The sequence below is a fragment of the Vipera berus genome (assembly GCF_964194415.1).
Source record: "Vipera berus genome assembly, chromosome: Z".
In the NCBI taxonomy this organism is placed as follows: domain Eukaryota; kingdom Metazoa; phylum Chordata; class Lepidosauria; order Squamata; family Viperidae; genus Vipera; species Vipera berus.
In genome coordinates this window covers 113,097,045-113,115,354 of record NC_138205.1, presented here as the reverse complement: position 1 = coordinate 113,115,354, position 18,310 = coordinate 113,097,045, and the positions used below count along the sequence as shown (strand labels likewise).

At 40.5% G+C, this 18,310-nt stretch overlaps 1 protein-coding gene across 1 annotated transcript in view; it reads left to right on the top strand.

Moving 5' to 3' along the window:
- Positions 1–17,007, top strand: part of MAP3K8 (mitogen-activated protein kinase kinase kinase 8) — a 35,302-nt gene extending 18,295 nt beyond the window's left edge. The window contains exons 5-8 of the mRNA XM_081343061.1: positions 10,488–10,594; positions 11,229–11,381; positions 14,321–14,567; positions 15,796–17,007. Coding sequence (XP_081199187.1) covers positions 10,488–10,594; positions 11,229–11,381; positions 14,321–14,567; positions 15,796–15,902 — 614 coding nt within the window. The 3' untranslated portion in view covers positions 15,903–17,007. The remainder of the gene's footprint in view (positions 1–10,487; positions 10,595–11,228; positions 11,382–14,320; positions 14,568–15,795) is intronic.
- The last annotated feature ends 1,303 nt before the right edge of the window (positions 17,008–18,310 follow it).

Sequence of the window (18,310 nt, the reverse complement as noted above, 5' to 3'; positions counted from 1 at the left end):
TATATATATATATATATATATATATATATATACATATACATATACATATACATATACATACACATACACACACATACACAGGTGAAACTCGAAAAATTAGAATATCGTGCAAAAGTTCATTTATTTCAGTAATACAACTTAAATGGGGAAACTAATATATGAGGTAGACTCATTACATGCAAAGCAAGATAGTTCAAGCCGTGATTTGTCATAATTGTGATGATTATGGCATACAGCTCATGAAAACCCCAAATCCACAATCTCAGAAAATTAGAATATTACATGCAATCAATAAAACAAGGAGTGTACATAGAACAATATCGGACCTCTGAAAAGTATAAGCATGCATATGTACTCAGTACTTGGTTTGGGCCCCTTTTGCAGCAATTACTGCCTCAATGCAGCGTGGCATGGAAGCTATCAGCCTGTGGCACTGCTGAGGTGTTATGGAAGACCAGGATGCTTCAATAGCGGCCTTCAGCTCTTCTGCATTGTTCAGTCTCATGTCTCTCTCTTGGCAATGCCCCATAGATTCTCTATGGGGTTCAGGTCAGACAAGTTTGCTGGCCAATCAAGCACAGTAATCCCACGGTCATTGAACCAGGTTTTGGTGCTTTTGGCAGTGTGGGCAGGTACCAAGTCCTGCTGGAAAATGAAGTCAGCATCCCCATAAAGCTCGTCTGTGGAAGGAAACATGAAGTGCTCCAAAATCTCCTGGTAGACGGCTGCATTGACCCTGGACTTAATGAAGCACAGTGGACCAACACCAGCAGATGACATGGCTCCCCAAATCAACACAGACTGTGGAAACCTCACACTGGACTTCAAGCATCTTGCAGTGCGTGCCTCTCCATTCTTCCTCCAGACTCTGGGTCCTTGGTTTCCAGATGAAATGCAAAAGTTGCTCTCATCAGAAAAGAGGACTTTGGACCACTGAGCAACAGACCAGGTCTGTTTTTCTTTAGCCCAGGTAAGACGCTTCTGACGTTGTTTGTTGTTCAGGAGCGGCTTGACAAAAGGAATACGACATTTGAAGCCCATGTCCAGGATTCGTCTGTGTGTGGTGGCTCTTCATGCACTGACTCCAGTCTCAGTCCACTTCTTGTGAAAGTCCCCAACACTTTTGAATGGCCTTTTCCTGACAATCCTCTCCAGGCTGCGGTCATCCCTGCTGCTTGTGCACCTTTTTCTTCCACACTTTTCCCTTCCACATAACTTTCTATTAATGTGCTTTGATACAGCACTTTGGGAACATCCAACTTCTTTTGCAATTACCTTTTGAGGCTTTCCCTCCTTATGGAGGGTGTCAATGATGGTTTTCTGCACAACTGTCAGGTCAGCAGTCTTCCCCATGATTGTGATTCCTACTGAACCAGACTGAGACCATTTAAAGGCTCAGGAACCCTTTGCAGGTGTTATGGCTTAATTAGCTGATTAGAGTGGGACACGTTGAGCCTAGAATATTGCACCTTTTCACAATATTCTAATTTACTGAGATTGTGGATTTGGGGTTTTCATGAGCTGTACGCCATAATCACAATTATGACAAATCAGGGCTTGAACTATCTTGCTTTGCATGTAATGAGTCTATCTCATATATTAGTTTCCCCTTTTAAGTTGCATTACTGAAATAAATGAACTTTTGCACGATATTCTAATTTTTTGAGTTTCACCTGTATGTATGTATGTATGTATGTATGTATATATATATATATATATATATATATATATATATATATATATATATATATATATATATATATATATATATATATATATATATATATATATGTGTGTGTGTGTGTGTGTGTGTGTGTGTGTGTGTGTGTGTGTATGTATTGTAGTTGTTAGCTGCGAAGTCATGTCCGACTCATCGCGACCCTATGGACAATGTTCCTCCAGGCCTTCCTGTCCTCTACCATCTTCTGGAGTCCATTTAAGCTCACGCCTACTGCTTCAGTGACTCCATCCAGCCACCTCATTCTCTGTCGTCCCCTTCTTCTATTGCCCTCAATCTTTCCCAGCATTAGGCTCTTCTGCAGTGAGTTCTTCCTTCTCATTAGGTGGCCAAAGTATTTGATTTTTAGCTTCAGGATCTGGCCTTCTAAAGAGCAGTCAGGGTGGATCTCCTCTAGGACTGACCGGTTTGATCGCCTTGCAGTCCAAGGGACTCGCAGGAGTCTTCTCCAGCACCATAGTTCAAATGCCTCAATTCTTTGGCGCTCAGCCTTTCTTATGGTCCAGCTTTCACTGCCATACATTGCAACTGGGAAGACCCTAGCCTTGACTATACATACTTTTGTTGACAGGGTGATGTCTCTGCTTTTTAGTGTGCTGTCTAGATTTGCCATTGCTTTCCTCCCCAGGAGCAAGCGTCTTTTAATTTCTTGGCTGCAGTCCCTGTCTGTGGTGATCTTGGAGCCCAGGAAAATAAAATCTGTCACTACCTCCATTTTTCCCCCATCTATTTGCCAGGAATTGAGAGGGCCGGATGCCATGATCTTGGTTTTCTTAATGTTTAGTTTCAAGCCACCTTTTGCACTCTCCTTCTTCACCCGCAACAAGAGGCTCTTTAGTTCTTCTTCACTTTCTGCCATTCGAGTGGTATCATCTGCATATGTTAGGTTGTTGATATTTCTTCCTGCAATCTTAACTCCAACTTTTGATTCCTCTAACCCTGCATTTCTCATGATGTGCTCTTCATATAAGTTAAATAGGCAGGGTGACAGTATACAGCCTTGCCGGACTCCTTTCCCAATTTTGAACCATTCAGTGGTTCCGTGTCCAGTTCTCACTGTTGCTTCTTGGCCCACATATAGGTTTCTCAAGAGACAAATAAGATGGTCTGGTACTCCCATCTCTTTAAGAACTTGCCACAGTTTGTTATGATCCACACAATCAAAGGCTTTAGCATAGTCAATGAAGCAGAAGTAGATGTTTTTCTGGAACTCCCTAGCTTTCTCCATGATCCAGCATCTGTTGGCAATTTGATCTCTAGTTCCTCTGCCTCTTCGAAATCCTGCTTGTACTTCTGGTTGTTCTCGATCCACATACTGCTGGAGTCTAGTTTGTAGGATTTTAAGCATAACTTTACTAGCATGTGAAATGATTGCAATGGTGCGATAGTTTGAACAGTCTTTGGCATTGCCTTTCTTTGGAATTGGAATGTAAACTGACATTTTCCAATCCTGTGGCCACTGTTGAATTTTCCAAATTTGCAAACCTCCATCCATAATTCTTCAGGCACTCTGTCTATCAGATCTAATTCCTTAAATCTATTTGTCACCTCTACTGTGTATTCATTAGGGATATGATTTAGTTCATATCTGAGTTGCCTAGTGCTTTTCCCTACTTTCTTCAATTTAAGCCTAAACTTTGCAACGAGAAGCTCAGGATCTGAGCCACAGTCAGCTCCTGGTCTTGTTTTTACTGACTGTATAGAGTTTGTCCATCTTTGGCTGCAGAGCACATAGTCAATCTGTGTTGGTCGTCTGGTGATATCCATGTGAGGAGCCATCTCTTGGGTTGTTGGAAAAGAGTGTTTGCTATGACCATCATATTCTCTCGATAAAATTATATCAGCCTGTGCCCTGCTTCATTTTGTACTCCAAGGCCAAACTTGCCTGTTATTCCAGTTATCTTTTGGCTTTCTACTTTAGCATTCCAATCCCCCATGATGATAAGGACATCATTTTTGTTGTTAGTTCTATAAGGTGCTGTAGGGCTTCATAGAACCGGTCAATGTCATCCTCTTCAGTACTGGTGGTTGGGGCATAGACTTGGACTACTGTGATATTGAATGGTTTGTCTTGGATTCGAACTGAGATCATTCTGTCATTTTGAGGATTGTATCCCAGTATTGCTTTTCCTACTCTTTTATTGACTATGAAGGCTACTGCATTTCTTCTGAGGGATTCTTGCCCGCAGTAGTATACCTGATGGTCCTCTGAATTAAATTCACCCATTCCTGTCCATTTTAGTTCGCTGATACCTAAGATGTCGATGTTCAGTCTTGTCATCTCTTATTTGACCACGTCCAGCTTGCCTTGATTCATGGATCTTACATTCCAGGTTCCTATGGAGACAAAATCTTTACAGCATCGGACTTTCCTTTCACCACCAGACACATCCACAGCTGAGCATCCTTTCGGCTTTGTCCCAGTCGCTTCATTTTTTCTGGCACTACTAGTACTAGCTCTCTGCTCTTCCCCAGTAGCATATTGGACGCCTTCTGACCTGAGGGCCTCATCTTCCAGTGTCATATCGTTTTGCCTTTTGGTACTGTCCAAAGGATTTTCATGGCAAAGATACTGGAGTGGGTTGCCATTTCCTTCTCCAGTGGATCACGTTTTGTCAGAACTCTCTGCTATGACCTTTCCGTCTTGGGTGGCCCTGCACGGCATAGCTCATAGCTTCATTGAATTATGCAAGCCCGTTCGCCACGACAAGGCAGTAATCCATGAAGGGGGTATATATGTATGTATGTATATATATGTCTGTGTGTGTGTGTGTGTGTGTGTGTATGTGTATGTGTATATATATATATATATATATATATATATATATATATATATATATATATATATATATATATATATATATATATATATATATATATATATATATATATATATATATATACACATATACACACACACACACACACACACACACACACACACACACACATATACATACATACATATATACCCCCTATATATATATATATGTTAATTTGTCAAGGCTTTTTGAATGCACCTTGCTAATTAACTCTTTCTTTCCTGCTTTGGCCTGACTCAAGGCTTATCCACAGGATATAGTCAACTTATGACAGCTCATTATTTGTGTAAATTATTCAAAATAATTTGAATAACACACACACACACACACACACAAAAGATAAAGTCGGGGCAAATTGCTAAGCACATTGATTTGTACTTTAGATTGTAAGCCGCCCTGAGTCTTCGGAGAAGGGCGGGATATAAATGGGATTAAAAAAAATAGTGGCTGGGATCAGAATGGGACTGTTTCAGACTGATAATAGACATGCTCCTTTTCCTCTTATGTGCCCTCCCTAACATTCTGCAGGGCAGCATTACACTGAGTTTCTCTCAGATCTGCAGAACTTCACTTGACTGACCAGCTAGGATTAAGGTGATCACTTAGTTTAGTATAACTCTTCTCATTGCCTTCTTAAGAGAGCATGGTAAACTCTGGAATAGCAGTTGTTGCCCATATAAATATGACGCTACTCCTGAAAGGGCTGCTAGAGTCTGGATCCCTCTGTCCTTTCCCCAAGACAATTAGGTCCTCCCCGCTCCCAATTGCTGACCTGACGTCTCAAGGTCTCTTGCTCTGTCCCTCGCCCTGGCCATTAGCGCACTCTGGTTGCTCACCCAGGCAGCTCCACTCACCCGGCTCAGTTCAATTCCATCGTCCTTCGGTGCATCTGGCACCTCCTCTGTTAAATTGGCTCACCCACTCATCTGGATCAGCTCATTTCTGCTGTCATTTGGTGCATCTGGCACCCTCTCTGTTCACTGGGTCATTCACTCACCTGGATTAGCTCTCCTCCTGGTGTATCTGGTGCTCCTTGTGGGCACTGGTTTGGCCACTTGCCTGGTGGCCTCCCTCTCTTGCCCCATTGCCTCCTGTGCAGCCCCACCAAGCAGGGACCGTGTGGTGGGGTGGTGGCAGGTCCCATCTTTCTCCTCTTCCTATGTTTACTTTGCATCCGTCTCTGTTTGCCTCCTGCCATTTCTCCATTTGCCTCTCTCTCTGTCAACCTTTCTTCTCTACCTCTCTTCCTTTTGTCCCTCCTTTGTGCCACATGCCTGTTCTTTTTATATCCTCTTCCCTTGGGCCATCCCTTCCCCCCTAATTTGTGGCAGGTTGTTTGCCCAACGATCATCCATTGGCTGAGCATCGCTCCCTGCAACTGTCCCAACTCCTGCCACACTGAGCACAGTGGTCCCAGGACATCCCCAGCCGAGCAATCACCCAGGTCCCCACAGTGATTGGGGCTGCCAATCAGCTGGGCTCTCCTGCCTCTCCCTTGCCCCAGTTGGATCCCCCTGAGATCCCTCTGGAAGTGGTGCAAGGTGATCATGCCCTGGGACACCCGCAGCCAAGCTGCTCAGTTGATTAGCACTGCACCCCATGGTTGGCCGTCCCCACTACACACACTCCCTGCTACACAAAGCAAGGAAGAAGTAAAGGAATTCTAACACAGCTTCCTTTCTGTTTGTTTTTTTACTTTGTTCCGCTTGAGTTAGGAAAGAATGGGACATAAGAGAAGATACAGGAAGGAACTGCCAGACCTGCCCCCTTCTTGTTGTAACTCTACAAATGGCAAACGTTTTTTTTATTTCCTGGCTGATGACAAGTAAAAGAGGGCAGTAAATCTGGAGGAACTGACCAAATGGCTTGATTATCACACTCTACCATCCAAAACTAGGACAGTGCCATGTAGCAGTGACCTAGAACAGATGCATTACTGAAGAAGCAGGATAGAGTTTGGCAATGTGAGTAGAGAATTGCACAACAGTACAGGCTGAAGTAACTAGCACTTGAATTCAGCCATGAGGAAAGACCTTTGGAAGTTCTAATATTCACCATCATTCTGAGCAAAGTTCTGGTCCTTGTTACCTTAGGTCTGCTTCATTCCAAAAATATATTTTAGGCCAGTCAGTTTTCCCCAATTTGGTACCTTCTAGGTTTATCAATCCAATTGTAGTCCTAAATATATCTGAAGGACTGCTGGCTGGAGGAGTGTGATAGCATTGAAATGCTGCTATTAGGCAAGTGAGAATCAGAAATCTGAGCTGCAGACTATGCAAAATACGTCATGCATGTTCTGTACCAGCCTGCTACCGGCCCTGCAGAAAAGGCAGGGACAACCCCTTTTACAAGAAGGCAAGAGGCTGGAACTAAGCCTACAAAATTTATGGATACAAAAGCAAACAAGACACGAACCATGAAACAGGAGCTATTCAAGCGGTTGCCTTCAGCAAACCAGCCCTCCCACGCATTCCCCTTTTATACAGTTCAGGGCGTGGCTTCTCTCTGCCTCCTTCCGAGGTGCCCCATTGCCTTCCTCTGTTTACTCCTGATTGACTGCTTCCTGCATCGGGCGTCCTTGAACAGGGCCAGCTGTGGGTCATCTTCATCCACGCTGTCAGGCTCACACAGCTGGGTCTGCGTCGTGACCAGGTGGGAGGGGCCTGGCTGAGGTCTCTCATCAGCAAGCTCTCCAACCCCCTCAGCAAGCTCTTCAACACCCCCCCCTCCTCCTCTGAGTCGTCCGACCCAACTGCCGAACCCACAGGCTGACCCTGAATCACAACAATGCACTTGTGCTTATGTTAACTCATAATCGTTCATAGTCGTGCAGTAAGACAGGACTTACTCTCATACAACAAGAAGGGGATTGCTAAAGAACCACTTTGGTATTTGAACCAGAGACACCCCAAGAACACCACCCATGTTGAGGAAGCTACAGGATTTTGATCACTGAATAAATTCTTCTCCTTTTTGACTAAGAAAGCTCTGCTAAAATAAGTGACAGTTAAGCTTGATTTAGCTTGTTCAAAACAGTGTAGCCATTGAGAGGAAGAGTAGGGTTTGAGAGGAAGAGTAGTTGCAGACCTCCTAAATTTCAGTTACATGTTGTATGAAGATGCATGTCCTGCATGGTGATTGGTTTATGCAGCTTCCTGATGATGCTTTGTTGTTTGAGTGTCCCCTAGCCAGAATGTTAATATTCACAGAAATGTAAATGCAACAGCTATTCAACTTTCTGAATTACAGACATTACCTGATATGCAGTCATGGAGACGTCTAATAAGCCACTGGAATTTCTTGCTTAAATTGGTCTGCCCATGATTTAGTTGAAGAGAGAATGGGGAGGAAGAGAGTGATCATATTTTTCTTTCTCCCTTTTTTCTCATCAACTATAAAGTTCTCCCATCATCACTGCCACTGGGGCTACTTTGAAACTTAGGTAATTTCAAAGACATCTGAGCAGTTATGGCATTATCCATGTGAAATGCTATAACTATCTGTGGGGGAAAGTGGCAAGAAGGTGACAAGCAATAGGGAGAAAGCAGAACTATTTAATTCGTTTTTTGCATCTGTCTTTACACAAAGGGAAAAAACAGTCCAGCCTACCCAAACCAGTGCCATAAAAAACAGAATAGAAACGCAAGTTAAGATAGGCAAGAAAATGGTAAGTGAGCACCTGTCCAGCCTAGACGAGTTCAAATCACCAGGACCAGATGGATTACACCCCAAGGTTCTCAAGGAACTGGCAGACGTGATCTCAGAACCACTGAACTATATTTTTCAAAGATCCTGGAGCACTGGGGAACTACCAGAGGACTGGAAGAGAGCTGATGTAGTTCCCATCTTCAAAAAAGGGAAAAAAATAGATCCAGGAAACTACAGACCTATCAGCCTGACCTCAATACCTGGGAAGATTCTGGAAAAGATAATCAAACAACAAATCAGCGAACACCTTGATGCAAACAAAGTCATCACTAAAAGTCAACATGGGTTTGTCAAAAACAGATCATGCCAGACAAATCTTATTACATTCTTTGACCAAGTGACAAAATTAGTGGACCAGAGGAACGCTGTAGATATAATTTGCTTGGACTTCAGTAAGGCATTTGATAAAGTAGATCACAACCTACTACTTGATAAGATAGAAAAATGTGGGTTAGATAGCATTACCACCAGATGGATTTGTAGCTGGCTGACAGGCCGTACTCAGCGTGTGGTCCTCAATGGAACCGCATCTACATGGAAGGAAGTGTGTAGTGGGGTGCCCCAGGGCTCTGTTCTGGGCCCAGTGCTCTTCAATATCTTCATTAATGATTTGGATGAGGGGATAGATGGGGAACTCATCAAATTTGCAGACGACACCAAGCTGACAGGAATAGCCAATACTCCAGAAGATAGGCTTAAGATACAGAAGGATCTGGACAGACTCGAACACTGGGCACTATCTAACAAAATGAAATTCAATGGTGAAAAAAGTAAGGTTCTACATTTAGGCAGGAAAAATCAAATGCATAGGTATAGTATAGGTGGTACCTTGCTCAATAGTAGTAACTGTGAGAGGGATCTCGGAGTCTTAGTAGACAATCACTTCAATATGAGCTAGCAGTGTGCTGCAGCTGCCAAAAAAGCCAACACAGTGCTAGGCTGCATTAACAGAGGGATAGAATCAAGATCAAGTGAAGTACTAATACCAGTTTACAATGCTTTGGTAAGGCCACACCTGGACATCCAGTTTTGGTCACCACGATGTAAAAAAGATGTCGAGACTCTAGAAAGGGTACAGAGAAGAGCAACCAAGATGATTAGGGGGCTGGAGGCTAAAACATAGGGAACGGTTGCTGGAATTGGGTATGTGTAGTTTAATGAAGAGAAGGGTGAGGGGTGACATGACAGCAGTGTTCCAATATCTCAGGGGCTACCACAAAGAAGAGGGAGTCAAACTATTCTCCAAAGCACCTGAAAGCAGGACAAGAAGCAATGGATGGAAACTAGTCAAGGAGAGAAGCAACCTAGAACTAAGGAGAAACTTCCTGACAGTTAGAACAGTTAACCAGTGGAACAACCTGCCTCCAGAGGTGGTGAATGCTCCAACACTGGAAGTTTTTAAGAAGAGACTGGACAGCCATTTGCCTGAAATGGTATAGGGTTTCCTGCCTGAGCAGGGGGTTGGACTAGATGACCTCCAAGGTCCCTTCCAACTTTATATTATTATTATTATTATTATTATTATTATTATTATTATTATTATTATTATTATTATTATTATTATTATTATTATCATCATCATCATCATTATCATTATCATTATCATTATCATTAAATAGATATTTCACATATCAGAATTTTAATTTGCCTTAGGACCCCAATCCCCACAAAGTCTGGAATGTTGTGAAACTCCTGAAGAGTGGATTATGTCTACCAGTGGCTCAGGTTGTTGCTGAAGGTCCACCAAAGTGGGTTTGTGAAATGTGTCTCATACCTTGGGCCTCACTGGATGCCCAGGAAGTCTCTTAACTTGGAATTGTCCTTGTGAGCTTCTTCAAACCCATAATTTGGTTCTCAGAGGGACAATGACATAAGGGGACAATGAGACCAAGCTCAGAAGCCCACCTCTAACAAGATATCTCTATTATCTCTTCTGTCCCTTCTGATGTATCTTGAGGCCCCATTCTGTATGGATATGCAGCTCAACATCAAATAATCCATCTACAAACTGATCCAAGTGCAGGGGCAAAATAGCTATAATGACTTTTTCCCATCCAATTAGGAATCACTGGTAGAAGAAATCCCAAGTGTATTTTTGCTTGCTGTGTGCCTGTTTAATAATTGCTTTCCTTTTAATTCCTGCCTGTGCATTATTTTCTGTGTTAAACTAAAAGTGTTCCCTCCATAGCCTAATCCTCATTTGTTCCTTTAATTTCTAGCAAGCAACATTGTTTTCATGTCTACCAAAGCTGTTTTAGTGGATTTTGGACTTAGCGTTCAAATGACAGAAGATGTTTACTATCCCAAAGAACTTCGAGGAACAGAGGTAATGATTCTCCATGAGAAGATAGCCTTATTGCCGCCCCCTCTGTATCATAGTAATTGCAGAAGAATGAGATAGAACTCTGGATAATAGAAATGTTGGCATGAACTTCCCATTCTTCTCTGTCCCCTTCTCCAATTTATTATGCATTAGTAAAATCACCACCATAGTGTGGTTAAGCAGCTTCGACTTATCATTTAGAATTTATCAAGATTGATATTAGCTAAACATTCTTATTGGATAGAATTGCACCAGCATCCTTTTGTCTAATGGTAAAGGGAAACTAGAGAAACACGACAAAAGAGTGTTTCAGATCTAGACAGGTTCAAACAGAAGCAAGCCGCCCTACACATTTGGTCATTATTATCAATATAAATCTTTATTAAATCTTAAATAGGATAATCTATTATGATTTCTTGCCCTATGTTAGTTGTCCACAATGCATCGCTGCATCACTGCACCAACAATTCTCCTATTTCTCTGAGCAAATGGTCAAATTTTGCATGACTTAAGTGAGATCAGAAAAAAAGGCAAAGATTTTTTTAAAAATATCTTCTAGATCAAACTGCTTGGCTTTAAAGATGATTCCAGAGTAAAGTTGTCACAGAAGCTAATTTTCTTTTGGATTTTATTTCAGATTTACATGAGTCCAGAAGTGATTGTCTGCCGAGGCCACAATACAAAAGCTGACATCTACAGCCTAGGAGCAACCATCATCCACATGCAAACTGGCATCCCACCATGGGTCAGTCGATATCCTCGTGCAGCCTATCCCTCCTATCTCTACATAGTAAGTTTATTTAATTAATTGTCCAATAGATATTCAGCTGCCAGTTGGCAACCTCTTTCTGTAGACTTTATAATAGTGCAGACCTTGTAGTAGTGCAGTGATTAGAATAGTGTTTTTCAACTTTGACAAGTTGCATTGACTTCAGTTCCTAGAATTTCCCAGCCAGTCTTCCTGGCTGGGAATTCTGGGAGTTGAAGTCCACTTATCTTAAACCTAGCAAGGTTGAAAAACACTGGGTTAGATAATTGGGTAAAACCTTTTGGTTTTGTAAACGTGATGAGGTTTTTAGAAACCGAACTGTGTTGATTTGCTCTCAGTGTCATGCAGGGTGTGTTAAGTAGCAGAACTGGAAGAAAATCATAGTATAGTAGGACTTGTTGAAAATCTGGGGAAATATACTTTCTTTTCCAGCATTAAAGTTTTGTATTCATTAACCCTAACCCTAATCCCAAACAAAATACAAGGCAACATGAGTTGGCAACTACATTGCTTATTGTTTATTATAATCTTATTACCCCTGAACGGGCTTAGACAGTAAAATATGATAAATAACATACAATAATTATCATATTATCAATATTTTAAGTATACAAAATATTAACTGCAGTTAATCTAAATCATATGCCAATCATTGAAATACAGTGCTTATAATACAAAACAGCTGATAGGTTCATGCCAAGCTCTGGGGTACAGGTGATCCTCAATTTTTGAAAGGTTGTTTAGCAACAGTTCAAAGTTAAAATGGACCTGCTCAGAGTTACTCATCACATGATCGTTTTTCAGGTGCTCAGTGATCAGCCTGCATTTATAGACCATTTGGTTCTATGGGTATGATTAATGACCTTTTTTTGCTGGAAACATGGTTTCTTCAGGTTTCCAACAAAAAACACTATTTGGGATAATGGATTTGCCTAAAAGCATCATGTTCATGTTACAACCACCACAAGAAATTGGGTGCAGTCACATGGTGATCTGCTTAAAAACTAGAACAAATATAATTCTGGGTTCGGTCACAGTCATAAGTCAAGGTCTACTTGTCTCTCTCATTCTAATCTCAGTTCACAAGGGCACATTGGAAAAGCCATGCTTTTGCTTCTGTGTATCACATACGCATCCAGTGCATCCTGCTGCTGTTGGTGCCACCACCATGCGGTGTGTCCTGTTGGTATTGCCACCCCCGCGAGGTGCATGCCGCAGTGCACCTCATGATGGCTGTGGAAAGAGCAGGACGTACCTCGTGGTGGTGGCAACAGCCAGATGCACCTCACAGCAGTGTGATGCACCTTGCAATGGTGGCAACAACGGCAGGACATGCCTCATAGCAGCAGCTACAGCAGAGGACGCACTTTGTGGTGGTGGCAATGGCAGCGGAACTCACCTTATGGCAGCAGCAGCAGCCCTGTGGCATGGTAAGCGGGTATAGGGTGTGTGTGGGGCAGCTCCCCCCGCCAGCTCCCCCCTTCCCCTCCACCTTGCCTCACCTCGTGTCTTAGCAAATAAGTAGGGCTTATTTTGGGGGGTAGGGCTTATATAAGGCCCACCCCAAAATATCAAGCTAGGGCTTATTATTGGGGTAGGTCTTATTTTCAGGGAAACACGATAAGTACCCAACCTGTTTCTTTAAACAAGGATTCTAATCAGTGCTTCTGCATGCAGTATATTCATGCTTATCATCCTCTATTCCCATAGATATCTAAAGAATGCTTCTCTTGGCAGGATGTGTTTGTATGCATATGTATGTGTGTATTTGGGTGTGGTGGAAAGGATTGTTGCTTTGGGTTTCTTTAAATATGCAAGGAGTCAAACTTGAAGGCTTCCAAAATTCCTTCCAAATGTGTGATTGCCCGCTAGTCCAACCCTGGGGAAGAGACAACTTCAGTTGTCAAGTATCACAGGAAAAAGGATTAAGTGGTTGCCTCTCAGTAGCACCACTACAATCTAAATTTCTGTGCGGAACCTTCCCCAACTGGTTGTTTGGGAACTCCCATGTTTCTGTTGTATTAGAGATAATCATAGCTGTTCTACTGTATTCAGTCCAGACAATTGAGATGGTGGTCCCATAATTACCAAGCAGCATAGAGTTAACGCACATATTCACAGAAAACTAAGGTCAGAGGGGAGGTTTTTGGTATTTGGGATGGGAAAAAATAGAAGTATACTTTGTCATGTGAGGTTTGACTACTGAAATATAGTAAAAACAAAATATGGATATGAAGCTATGAAGGAAGCTGGGATGCTGTTGTGATACCTCTCAGGCCTTTTGCATTCCCATTGTGTAAAACTTCACAAACCTCCACAGGATTGTGGATATGGGAACGATTTGGAGAATGACGATGTTTTGTTGATCTGCGTGGGAGGGAGATAAAAACTGCAACCTGAGAAATTTGCAAGGAAAGATGAATTTAAAAAAAGCAGCTTTGAACAATTCAGCTTACTTGTCTCTCTACAGAATCTAAACTTGACCAGCCAGAGCATTAAAATTCATCAGTACTGTTTTGAATGTAATGAAAATTGGTCCAAAGCTTAGTTGATTAAAATTAGGCAGAATTATATGATCAGAAATAGAACATTAAAAATATATTTGATATTCCTATATAGACTCCTTTCACGCATACAGGCCCCGCCTCACTTTGAAACCAATTTTAAGTATTTCCAGATGCAAAGCTGGCAAATTGTGCCTTGGGAGTTTGTGCTTTGTTCCTATTTTGGGGGCAAGCTTTAATGTGAAACTAGCTCTGCTTCCAGAATTCCTCTGGCTTTTGGTCTCAGGAGTAGAATGGCAATTTTCCAACCTGTGAATCAGGGAAAGGAAATTCCTAGAGTGGTAACTTTACACCGCGCATATATTCGCATATATTCGTGCAACTCTAGGGAACTTTTTCCTGCCTCCTCTTAAGCATCAAGTTACAATCTTCCTTTTTTAAACATTCTTTTGGTAGATCCATAAACAGGCTCCACCACTTGAGGACATTGCTGAGGACTGCAGTGCTAATATGAGACAATTATTGGAAGCTGCTCTTGAAAGGAACCCCAACCAGAGACTTTCGGCTACAGAATTGCTCAAACATGAAGCCTTGCACCCATCACGGGAGGAACAGCCTCGGTGTCAGAGTTTGGATTCAGCTCTTTTTGCACGAAAGAGGTTGCTGCAGAAGAATGAGTCGGAACTCGCTGAGAATATTTCAGGTACGGTCTGTTCTTATCTCCAGCTACTTCCAGACAATGTTGGTCCTTAGAGCAAAGACCCACACATTTCCCAAGTCTCTTAATAAAAGTCTGAGGGGCAGCAAAACCAATATTTAAGTGCAAGGCAGAATCCTTCTCAATTGAAAAGGCTTTAGATGAAGTGTATCATTCCACAAAATCAGTTCAGTGACAAGTTCACATTGGCACCTAGGAATCTCAAGTATTTTGGACCTTCCAAAATTGTGTAATCTAAGTGGTCCTCGGGTTACAGTCACTCACTCAGCAATCATTCAAACTCGCCACAGGACTGAATGACAGGAACTTACATTGGGTCCTCAGAATTCTGGTCATTGCAATGTTCCTGCAGTCAGTCTTGCAATTCTAATACTTGGATTGCCATTATAACCCAAGGACTATCTATAATGTTCTGCAGAATCTGGAATATTAGATTATTTTCTAAAAAAGCTATAAGAGGAGAAATCACAATAGAAGACAAACTTAAGTGCAGTTGGTTGCTGTATCTTCTTCATTTTCCTAGAACATTATTTTTGTCAATAATGTATTTTAACAGTGCAGTCATAGTTCATCAGGTTATTTTTCTCCTAGCCAATGTAAGGTCAATATGGTTTTTATTTAATAATTGTGGACTTCATTCCTGATTTTCTTGTATTCGTTTGTCAAATAATTCCTGTTCTAACAGAGCTAAGACAAATCTGCATCAGCTCACATAAAGCTCTATTTTATATTTGATTTAAAACTTCATTAGAAATGTGCTCATCTCTAATTGGTTTACAAAATTAACTAATTCTCATGCTCATTATACATTTAGTGGATGCCAAGGAGTGATTTAATGAAGAACACTTTGAGGCTTACTAAAGGAACAAACATCTATTTAGTTGATGATAATGTTTAGCTAACAAGAGTAAAACCTTATCTTTCCCTTTGAAGTTATCTTTGTTGGGAGCCATCATTATGTATACAGTTCCTCTACTTATTTATAGAGGAAAGAGGGAAATTCATAAACCATAGAATCACAGAACTGTGGAATTGGAAGGGTCCACAAAATTAGTCCAATTCTTTGCAATGTGGAGGAAAACCAATTAATGCATCCTGAAACGGTAATTGACCAATCTCCAGAGATGGAGAACCCCCAGTCTACATAGTTAATTGTTCTGAAACTACTTTTCTAGTGTATAATATATTTTTTCCTTTAATTTTTCCTTCTTAGATTCTTCAAGTCTTGGGATTACTGAGGAATCGGATTTGCTCAGGAGACAACGTTCATTATATATAGACCTTGGAGCATTAGCTAGCTACTTTAACATACGATTATGACTAGATTTGAGGATCACTCATGTGGAACTGAACAGGAGTAGTATATATAGAGGGGTAGGAGAGAGAGAGAAGCTTTAATTGGCTGTGCTTGGATTCTTTGAACTCTAACAATGTTTAACGAATGTACTGGACGAATTCCGTTGCTACTTCTAATCACCCCCCATCCCAGTGCTCTGGTAACTGATTTTTAATACAGTTAGACTGACTGGTTTGCTTTGATTATCAAGTGAAATAAGCATCTCCTTTTTAAATAATATTTTGGGACTTTTTTTGTCATACTTCCTAACTCTCAGTGCTGTTGCAATGATCTCCTTTTTTCAGACTGAGGGTGTGGCAAATTTAAGAATTCTGTACGTAAGCTAAGAACATTTCCAAGAAAACATGACTGAATTCAATGTCACCTAGTTCCTAATTAATATGTATTATTTAATTCATGTATATCTACTGGTTTTGAGGGAAGAAAGCCCCTATTGTGATTTGCACCTCCTGTTTAGATTTTTAATTATCAAGCTGCTAGACAGAGAATTATCAAAATGTCTGGTCCCCATACTGGCTGCAGATATTTTCCATAAAAATAATTCTTTGGCATGAATAGGAACTATGCCAGATATTGAGATAAACTCTGTCATGTGAATGTAATTAGACAAAGACTTAGTAACTAACCATAGGATATTTTAATGTTAATACATTGTATAATGACTCATGAAGGTGAGCTTAATTTAATTTAAGAACTACATGTTAAAAATAGACATGTAGTTAGTTAGGTGTTATGATTATTTTATTTCCTATGGAAAGAATACCTCTTTTTATTTTTGAAGATTTGAGTGCTTTTAAAACAGTGTTTTGAATGATAATAAAACTGGTTCAAGAACAAAGCTTTGTACATCCTGTGGGATGAATATATCAACTTTTATAAAACAGTTTAGTAGTTTATTAAGCTATTTTTTTAAAAAAAGAGGCATACTATGTATGTTATGAATAGAGTGATTAACAACATCATGGTTTAGCTTTTATATTTAAATGTCTTTGTATGCAAAATGCATTTGTATCAATTTCTTGAAGTCCTAATTACTGAATCAGTTATTGTAAAAAAAATAAATTTCTGTTAAACATATTTACTGTTTGGGATGAAAGTGATATGAAATTATTAGTTTGTTTTGTTTCATTTCTCTCTTGTTGTTAAGCCTGTTTATTTCAAAGTTGTTGGGAGGGCAAATTTTCAGAGGCTGCTACTTCTGGTTTTTCTGGAGAGTCACAGGGAAGCTTCTTGTGAGAAGAAGGATAGTCAGGTTCTGTCTTCTACATCTGTCTGTCTACATCTATCTATCTATCATCCACCCAATCTACATCTCAATGCAATTATATGACACTTGGCAGTTCAAAATAATAAAGCAGAATAATCAAACCAAAACATCACAATATACATTAAAGCAATATATAAAGCAATACACAAAAAGTCTTAAAAAGCTCTGTTTTTCAGGAAAGCTACTAATATGTTGGAGAAAAGTGGACCACTACAGAAAATCAATACTTTTGGTTTTAGGCCACCTAATTCCCTCCAAATGAGAACAGCCTCCTGTTTTCCCCACCACAATATTAGTCTACCTGGTGGTCATGAGGGTGGGAGCCATTTGAGTCCAATTCTCCCCTCACAAGTAAGATCACAAGCTGATAGTAAAGGCCCCTTGTTTACAACACAACTCACCATGGCCAACTCACAACGGCTAACAGGACAACTTGTTGTAGGACAAGAATTACACTAGCATCAAAGAAGTGGAATAGAATCATTAAAGAAAATGCCAAAGGAGAGACAACATGAAATCTGAATAAAAAAATTAAAATAATGTTTAATTATTTTAAATAAATTGAATTATTAAATTGTACAGCAGCAAGCTGTCCATGGTGAGTTGGCCATGGTGAGTTGTCCCATTCCACGTACGTGCCGCATGCATGCGTGAGCACACACACACATAAGAGACTTGTCTGAAGTTAAGAATGACAAGGATCCAAGATTAAAGACAATCCAGCAAGTCATATCCACTTCTTTGAAAGTAACAGGTCAAAAGGAAGTCCAGATAAATTGGCAAGAGAATCACCCTACTGTATAAGACTCGACTCAAGTGAAGTTCAGATTAGGCATTACTTAATTGGTTCTAAATTAAATTTATAGATTGCTTGTCTCATAGAAACTGGGTAGCATTTGTGAACAAATGTAATTGTAAATTACATTTACAATATGATTTAGTTTGTTGCAAATAAATTTTGCATTTTTCTTAAATCTGATCTACCAAGCCTGTCAAATTGCCTTATGCATTTTTTATTCATAGGTTTATGATATGTTAATTAGCAAACATAAGATGATCTGAAAATATTATTTGTGTCATGAAATTCATATTTGAGTAGAGGTT